Genomic DNA, 9,821 nt, shown 5'->3' with positions numbered 1-9,821 from the left:
ATACTAGGGAGCGACGGCGAGCCTGGGTCCGAGGGGAAACGGGATGGGCACACGCCATCCTCCCGTGGAATACTAGGGAGAGACGGCGAGCCTGGGTCCGAGGGGGAACGGGATAAGCACACGCCATCCTCCCGTGGAATAATAGGGAGCGACGACGAGCCGGGGTCCGAGGGGAACGGGATGAGCACACGCCATCCTCCCGTGGAATAATAGGGCGCGACGGCGAGCCTCACCCCAGGAACGAGGATCACGAAGAGACGCCTTCCTCCCGTGGAATCGGGAGCGATGGCGAGCCGGCTTGACGTCTGGAGTGGGAACACTGGAACCTCCCGTAGAGAATTAGAGAGCGAAGGCGGTGTCCCACTCCAGGCAAACGGCGACAGATGGTGATGGCTGGCACGTCGTCTCACGCCGGAGACGCGGCAGGTGATGGTGATGTACAGAATACAGAACGAACACAGAGTCCAGAACACAGAACGACCCGACAAGGACTGGAGGGGAGTCTGCAACCTAAGTACTCTCCAGACCTGATTGCAAACTCCCAACAGGTGCGTGAAGGTAGAGGAACAAGAATGTCCAAGGGTGGGGGCTGGTGAAGAGAGTAGACAGGGAAAAAAGGTCCAGGGACAGGCGAATCCTCACAATATGTCCTGATGAATTGAAAATGGGGGACCCTGATGTAAACAAGACGAAAGTCTTTCTCTGGTCTGCATCCCCTTAACAATTGTGTGTATTGAGCTGTACTGTATTGTACCCATTCTGCAATCTGTTAATAAAATGTTCAATCAATTAATTCTCTGATCATTTTAAATAAAGGTTGATGATGATGATGATGATTATGATAAAATGATCTGTGAACCTAAATGAAAACTAGAACCTATATACCCCGACCAATAAGTGTGTATGGTTTGTTAAGGTAAAATTACAATAAGGGTTTTATTCTGAGCTGTTTAAGAAATCTAGCTGAAAGCTATTCATACCATATCATAGTATGGATTTTCCCCAAGTGTTATTCAATTTCTTTAGGTGGTTTCTTGGAATGTCAGATGGCCTGCTGCCTAGAACCTTTCAGTCAGGCTCACGTTAAGATGCAGGAGCAGTGTAAACATCTTTGACACCATCAGAGACACTGTGTTCCACCATCAGAGACACTGTGTTCTTCTGCCTAATAACTGGATTAACCAGTGTGTTATCACTCCATAGTCCCCTCGCGGGTTTGGGCGTGTCCCCTGTCATCTGGAAAACAAACACCTGAAACAGACACACGTGCGTAGAATTTCTGGGTATTCAATTTGATTCTACCAAATCCCAGGCCTCATTGCCTCAACACAGTCAATCACACCATAACCTCCTCTACCTCCTTTAAAAAGCTGGACCTACTATCCCTCCTAGGCGACAGTCGCTCGGGAGGTAGATCAGTCGTCTGGTAATCCGGAGGTTCCCGGTTGGATTCCCGCTCCTCCCGGGCAGTGTATCGAAGTGTCCTTGAGCAAGACACTTAACCCCTAATTGCTCCCGATGAGCAGGTTGGTACCTTCTACCTTGCATGGTCAAATGTGAGGAACAAATTGTAAAGCGCTTTGGATAAAAGCACTATATAAATGCAACATTTACATTTTTCCCAATATTGCCATGTGCATCATCCCTCAAGGAATGCTCTTTAATATTTCACCTCTTAAAGCTGGCATCATCAGCAAATGAGCTGTCCAACCGGGTGGTGCAGAAGGGGCCTGGCTTCTGGACCTAAGGTCCCTCCCCTATGAGGATCACATTATTCTATCATTTAGTTTCTGAACTGGAAGACATCCAGTGGTCCCGTCCCCCTCTATTACAGAGGCTATGACAAAAGGCTGCTGTTTTGCCTCCACCTGGAAGCTTAAAGGAACACTCTAAATAAACTAAGTTGCCATCTTCCCCAGAGTCAGATGAGGATATTGATATCAATTTCATCTCTGTGCATCAGTTTTTGAGCTGTTGGAAGTTGTATTTCTTCACTTTTGATGGAGATCTCAATCCTCATGTATACAAGGTATGCTTTTTCATTCACACCTGGGAGTTGCCCAGTGCTAGATCAGCTAATCCTGTACATACACATCCATGATCCGTTCTGGCATAAAACCATATGTTTAGATTAATCAAATATTTTCTTTATTGTGAATATTTTTTGAGCATTTTCAGTCACTCAATCAACAATAGGAAAATGACATTGAGAGTATAACAAAACAACGTGATCATTTTGCGGTTTAACCCAGAACAAAAGAAAGGGTAAAGGGAAGAACTATGATTTAGATATAGAAACAATAGAAAAGTCTGGAAAAATTGTTTTGTAATAAAGATGCAAAATATAGAACATTTCTGTTTTAGAGGACAACCCGTACTGTAAGATGCTATCAATACACAAAAACAGCACAGGAAGTTCTGATACTGTATTATTTTCAGGACTTTTTCAATAAAGGTTTCTTTTTAAAAACCTGAATGTCAGTGAAAGTGGCAAAGCTAACAAAGGTGGAGCCGACAAGTTTCTAAGCAGCAGCACATTTAGTTCAGTTTGGAATCCTGTAGAAAAGTCACCTCAGTTGGCTGCTATTACTGAGGTCACCTGAATAGCAAGAGAACCTCCAGTCACCACCCTTATACCAATGGGCAACTTTTCTTTTTATAATTAAGAATCCCACGCTACATAATTAGTGGCTGACTAATAAGCGGGCTACTCAATTGTATCACCGACCTGATGGTTAAATACCCAAACACTGTAATTCCAATCCAACAAACAATTGTGTAGAGATGAAAAAGAGGCTCAGATTTGTCATATTTCGTTGTCAATGATAGGTAAAGCACCATCAGTCAGATTGAGAAATACAATAACAAGTCCAACTAATCGCACAAATCGGCCATTTAAATAAGAGGTAGGAGCCTGTTGTCGTACCAATGTTCAATACCAATGTCCAATACCCGACCAAGGATGGGAGTCTTAATTTAGTGTATTCCAAATGCAAACCTACACAAAGACACATGAAATGTCCAGTGTCAAAAGATTACAAATTAAACAATTAAAGCACTATTGACTATTAAGATGTTACCAAAATCAACTGGGTCAAAAAAGCTGCAAACCCACATTTTTCAAGTAACGATCAACAATTGCAAACAGATCTACCATAAATAACACCATGAATTATTGTCACTGGCATTTCTATAGTATTTCCTTGCCATCATCCAAAGTGCAACTACAATTACTTTTAACACAGGATCAAGAATGCTTCTAGTTAATAGCTCTGTAACACTGAGGCAGACACTATCATCATTAAAGTGAGGTGTGTAACAAAAAGTTAGGCTTGGCACTTCTCGGCAGAGGTGGTGAAGTGCCAACAGTATAGCATGGCTTACAATCACTGACCTATAGGGTTGCACAGGTGAGGAAGATTCCTGGTAAACGTCTGTAAAGTTTACGGTAACCTCCCTCAGGAGTTTAGAGTTTAATTTATTTAAATGCCCCCCCCCCGTCTCACACATCTGTATTACAATTAAAGTGTGACAAATTCATTTAAAAAATGTCTCCCCACTGAAGCAACTAGTTACCCTGCGATAGCTGCGTCATTGAGCGGACATCGGTGGTGATCATGCAGATCCCTTCAACATGCTCTCAGCAAAACCAGTTGCTCTTTGGCAAAATACCCAAACAGATGTCCACAACAGGAATCACATCGCACATCGTTTGTTAACAAAAATGCAATGTTTTTATTGTAGAAAAGTACAGTATATTTCAATTGATGGCAAATATAATGTAATGGTATGGTCGGGTGAGGAGGGTATGGTCGGGTGAGGAGGCTATCCCTGTGCCATTTTTGTGTGTGTAGAGGTGGGATCTGTTATGCTTGTTTTTCCTTTCCATTGATGGCGTAACATCGAATAACTCTGCTATATGTGTGTGTGTGTGGGGGGGGGGGGGGGGGGGGGGGGCTAAATATCACATGTGCCACATTATTACTTCACGGTGTAAGAAAATATTTTCATCTTTAAGTTATATTAAGTAAACAAAATCTGTCTAAGAATAAAATAGAAAAATTATAAAAAAGTAACACTCCCTTACATATAAAAATAGACAACCAATGGGGTCGTAATAATAGTGCAGTGGACCCAGTGTAATCAAATGTTACTCTGGACAGTTTTATGTTCATAAATGTCTCTCTGTGTCCCTCCTCCATTTGATTCACATGTCACAGCAGAGCGAGAAAAAATTGGCTCCACCCTTAGACTTCCTCGTATGCTATGTGGGGCCTGCCCTCTGCCTGCACGTTGCCCGTCATGCCTTGGCACCTCTTTGGCAGGCGTCCAACAGGGGCAGCTGGGGTGAATCAGCCACAGGCGTTGTGCAGCTCGACGAGACTGAGCTGTCTTGTGTTGCCGTGCTGCCACAAAAGGAGGGCGGTGAAATTGCAAGTCGTTTACAATTCTCCTTTCCCCCCTTGCTGTAGAAGTACGAAGGCCTGTCCAAAGTGTTGTCTCTGAGCTCATGACCAGAGGTCCAACTGTCCCCCTCCAACACCACGTTGCCATCCCTGAGGCCCTTCCAGTCTGTAGACGCCCCAGATAGTCTACTAGTGGTGTCTTGCTGACAGTCAGATGAGTCACTGCTGGGAAAGTCCGAGTCTAACCAGCTTAGCTTTCGCTTCTGGAATGAGTAGAAGAAAAAACAGATTTTAACAAAAGTCATCATAACATTATGAACAGCTACATGCATGTATCATATTAGAATGTGCTATCAGGTGCCAGCAACATGCAGCATTAAGACTAGGGCTGCTCCATTATGGAAATAGTCATAATTACCATTATTTTAGTCAATATTGAGATCGCAATTATTTAACATGATTACTCATTGACTTTGGAAACATTGTGCATTTATTTAACTTTAAAAAATGTATTTCCTTGAATTTTAAATATAATTCAACAGAAAACACAACCTGCCTCAAAGGCTTGACCTCGCTAAAAGTTGATTATCTTGTTTTCATAACTGTTGGAAGCCAAAATCGTATTTGATTTTTATTGAAAATAAAATGTGATTAATTACATCAGCCCTAATTAAAAACCCACCTTGACAGGGATGTGCAGCTGGTTTTTGTGCCAGCGTGGTGGGAGGCTGGGCGTCTTCTTGGTGGATGAACAGGATAGCTGCCTGGCCACCTGAGGGAACCATAGCTTGAGCATCATCTCCACCTGTAACAGCGTTCTGAGGTACTTCTCTCTGTAGGGCAAGAAATAACAGCGGTTATTAGTTATGACCATAATTCACACCATGCCAATTACCAGTAGCATCAGGCCAACTATTTTTGCCACGAGTCATTTTGACTAGCTTACCCCATGTCAGGTTTCTGCAGAATTCCCAGAATCCTCTGCAATCTGTCCATGGCAACGCTCTGCTGGAAACTGGTCAGACCTCTTTCAAATCGTCCCGTTTTCAGTCCAGTTAGAAGCTCAAGTAGAGGTCTGACATATCGCTGCAGATCTGCACACTATAGGAACAAAGAATAAAAAAGAGACACGTGTACATCAGTAACCTCTCAAGACCATATCGATTTCAGTGCGGGCAGCTTTGAATCTTGTCTTTTATGTGACTAGAGTGGTCCAATGATATTGACACACTGATCAAAACGGCAATTATTACAGAAATATTAATAAATCCAATAAAACAGGGACAAAGAACGTTCAAATCAGAAGTCAAGACTTTAACTTTCAAAACTACTCACTTTCTGAGCGAAGGCCACGTCTCCTGTGATCGTGGTAGCTCCAGGCTTGAAAACCGAAGCTGGGTACGTAGCTTTGCGGGGACGGCGGTCTCCCTCCTCGCCCTCCGACCTGCGGTGGGCTGGGTTGCGATGACCAGTGAAGGCCAAGCGTAGTATGGGGATTGCTGCTCCCTCTCCCTCAGAGTTGAAGACATCTGCTTCATCCTCAGTATGCTCACTCTCACTGAAGAGAAGCCCGGGGGTGGAGGGGAGAGAGTCAATGGATGGCCATTTACAAGACTTGCCCAATGAATTCATCTCTGGAGAGAGAGAGAGAGAAAGAGAGAGAAAAACCAGGTTAATATAAATAATGAATTACAAGTAAGTATCTAACCTTCAAACTGAATTGAATAAGAACAACAAATACTATAAATACAAATACTAATCACTACAAATTCACATTAGACAAAACCAAATACATTCTTTAGTGGTTGCACACAACTCCTGGAGCTTTTATGTTTTAGGAGATTCATCAGGTCTCATGAGGTGTAATCAAGAAAGGACAAGAGAAATCAAACATGTTTTAAAATGCCAGAGATGTCTTTTGGAGGGGGAGAATCAATGTCCTGATTCAATCAATAATCTAGTCTGTTAGCAGTAACTCTTACACCCAGTGGGTGTTTTGACTCTTAAGGAGACAAGAATAACAGTAGTTATTCTTAACAAAGTTATATAGCAGTGATACATGCATATAATGTGTGTGTGTGTGTGTGTGTGTGTGTGTGTGTGTGTGTGTGTGTGTGTGTGTGTGTGTGTGTGTGTGTGTGTGTGTGTGTGTGTGTGTGTGTGTGTGTGCGCGTTAGGGATGAGTCATAAAAATCTAATAATCGTTTGCAGGGATCAAATTCGACTTTTGTAATGTGGTAAAAAAAATTATGCAGGTTATTGAGAATTTCATTGGTGGAACCATGTTGACTTAAAAGTCATTTTCAATTTCAGCCACTAGGATAAAGATGTTGTGTCAGAGGACTGAACATTGCATAGTAGTACTAGTAGTATAATAGTAGTATAATAGTTAACTGGCTATAAAGTCACAAAATAGGTTTTCCTCCCATCTTGTAAATCAAGCTCCTCTAGTGTTTTTGTCACAGTGGCTGCAACAAGGAGAGACTCAATGCTCTCACTGGGCCTGTAAAGCCACAGCCCGGGAGAAAATGTTTAACGTTACATTTAATGTGTAGGTAGTGGGAGAGGTTAGGCTTAGGGATAGGTTTTATAAACAACGTTTAAGGTTAACATGATGACGACTTGCGGCTTTGCAGACTGGGTTTGCAGGCCCAGTGAGTACAGTAAGTACAGTACATTGCGTCCCCTCTAGAAATATCCATATCACGTTTAGACAACAAGCACGGCATACGTTAGCCCTGTAATGGCTGACACACATGTATTCCATATACCAGCCATATAATTCGATATACCAGCCATATAATACCATATACCAGCCATATAATACCATATATACCAGCCATATAATACCATATATACCAGCCATATAATACCATATACCAGCCATATAATACCATATATACCAGCCATATAATACCATATACCAGCCATATAATACCATATATTAATACCAAATACAAAAAGGTTTTGGCCAAACGTCAGTAGTTAACAGTTAGTAACGAAGAGCATTAACAGTTACTGAGGGGAAATGTTAGGGTCGAGCCGACAACAGTTAACAGTTGGTTCACTGGCATAATAACGCTAGGACATAAGATTCCAGAACAATATAAATTAATACAATATATAAAAGAAAACAACAACATTGGAGATCGTGTATTTTAAGGTGTTCAAAAGTGAGCCAAAGACAAAACAATCTCCACTGTTGGTCAGAGATTTTTTTTTTTAAATCGAAGGAAAAGCTCTTACCTTTTTTTTTATAGCTGGAATGGACTTCAGTATGTATGGGGAAATGATCACGGTAATACAAAGTATGGAGAATAATTTGTAATACAATCTTATAAACGATCTCGAAAGTCAAACTCGCACTGCTTGTTCCACTGCTTCCACTCCTGTCCCCTCTCTCTGTTCCTCTGCTCTCCGGCTCGGTCCGTTACTTCGTCAGTCTATTCCGGCGCGAGGGAGGACACGTGCAGACCGACACACACAGGACCCGACACGTGCTGAAACACTGCCATTGGCTCCCAAAACAGCCCACCCTCGTCCATTGGCTAGGAGCCGAACCACTCAGCGACATTCTCGATGCCGATTGGCTGGTAGCTGTGAACGGCGAGCGCACGTGTTGATCGTGTGGAAAGCTGGTGGTATATCAACAGGGATAACACGCGGCTTGTGAAGTGACATATTGACGTCTCGTCGTCTTGATATAGCCAAGTGTTGCTAAAGGCGTCATGATGCCACGTAATAGTGAGCTTAGCCCTAAAATAACAACACATTGTCCACGTTGGGTGTATAATAACACTATATTTAATTATTAGAAGTCAATCGAATCCGGTCTCCCATCTCACAGGCTACGTTCACGTTACAGGCCTTAAATGGAAAATACGTCATTATTTTTTTTATAATACAGTACAGATCAATTTATATTAGTAAACATGAATTGATCTTAACTGATCACTGTGACTTTATTGCTTTTATCGTTATATATGCCTGTTTGTGTACAGCACTTTGAGCTACATGACATGTATGAAAGGTGCTTTATAAATACTTACTTACTTACTTACTTACTTACTTACTTACTTACTTACTTACTTACTTACAAGTCTCTCATTAGCTGTACACCATAGAGAGGACTCTGGTGATTTTATTTTATTTTATTAGACATTTTTTAAAACACAAGATTCCAGAAAAACGTCAAGGATGCTACAAAAAAGTCAAGACTTATTTATTGTGTTCCTTGGTCTCAGACAGACAAGCAATACAAAACTTGATTATGTCATCAAGAGATCAATCGTGCAACCCTATGAAGGACAGTATCAACCCATGATGATTTTACTGGGATACTGTATTTCCTGATTCAGAGCTGTAAGCAGCACATTTAAATCTGTACTATGGAAGACTGGCATCTTATGGCCTTGGCTTTTAAGTAACTACACCTTGTTAAAACATGGCAGGCAGCTAGTCTAAATATGTATACTTCTGAAGTGTAAGCTACTGCTGTGAAGATTTAAATGAAGGAGACAATTCAGAGTCAAAAGTACATGTTTGTTTAGGCATTTGACGTGTCTTTACAGATGTATTACCTTTGAAAAATAAAAGCAGATCCAGTCAATTTGTTGTAGGTTTGAGTGTGCTGTGCATCTTTATCTGGCATGGAATGGAGTGGTTACCATGGTTACGTGCTGCCTTGCTGGAGGAAAGATTCTAAACATTCTGTAAATAGACACTTGGTCAACACTTTTCCCCCCTATACTCGTAATTTGAAAATGGCAACATAAACTCCAAAAAACAAGTACATTTTACTCAGAAAAATACATTACACAGAATAATATTGCTGTATGATATTTAGACTTGGTCCTCAAAATGAATGCAAGTGAATGAGGAGCCCGACACCTGGGAGGAATGGTGGTGTTGACAGTGGACAACAGGAACAGCAGTGGTCGCTATAGCTTACTTGTAGATTACTTTAGATAGAGGTGAGTGCTGACTTTTGACAAGTTCTACTAAAGTGAAATATCCCTTTAAGGTATTTGGGTTTAGGTTTATAAACAACTTTTAAAGGAACATGACAACATTATTGGAAATGTGCTTACCGTCTTCTCCAGAGTCAGACAAGAAGATAGATACCAATTTCCTCTCTGTGTGTTCAGTATAAAGCAATCTGGCTGCAAGCTAGCCTAGCTTAGCACAAATGAATGGAAGCGGATGCGGATCAGTTAGCCTAGCTTAAAACTCAGGGAGAGGTGTTTCTGACCAACAGCTAGCTTGCTGATCTGTATCCGCTACCGTTCCGATTTCTTGCGTAGATCTGCCTCAACTGTTCACATACATGTCATGTGACCCATATCTGACAGTGTAAACAGATCTCTGCCCTGAACCCTGCATGTGCACATTAACATCGATACAGCTGCCATGTTC

The 9,821-nt window shown here is 41.8% G+C and overlaps 1 protein-coding gene across 1 annotated transcript; it reads right to left on the bottom strand.

Annotated features, from left to right (window-relative positions):
• Window positions 1-2,190: 2,190 nt before the first annotated feature.
• ciarta (circadian associated repressor of transcription a) lies at window positions 2,191-7,826 on the bottom strand. Its single transcript, XM_084312868.1, has 5 exons — window positions 7,653-7,826; window positions 5,742-6,040; window positions 5,353-5,507; window positions 5,089-5,239; window positions 2,191-4,669 (listed from the first exon to the last, which is right to left on the bottom strand). The coding sequence occupies exons 2-5, from the start codon at window positions 6,036-6,038 to the stop codon at window positions 4,301-4,303; spliced, it is 972 nt and encodes a 323-aa protein (XP_084168994.1). The 5' UTR covers window positions 6,039-6,040; window positions 7,653-7,826; the 3' UTR covers window positions 2,191-4,300.
• Window positions 7,827-9,821: the final 1,995 nt, after the last annotated feature.

This window comes from Notolepis coatsorum (assembly GCF_963971535.1).
Source record: "Notolepis coatsorum genome assembly, chromosome: 4".
In the NCBI taxonomy this organism is placed as follows: Eukaryota; Metazoa; Chordata; class Actinopteri; order Aulopiformes; family Paralepididae; genus Notolepis; species Notolepis coatsorum.
Note: the sequence above shows the minus strand (reverse complement) of the source record. Positions and strands in the feature narration are given on the sequence as shown.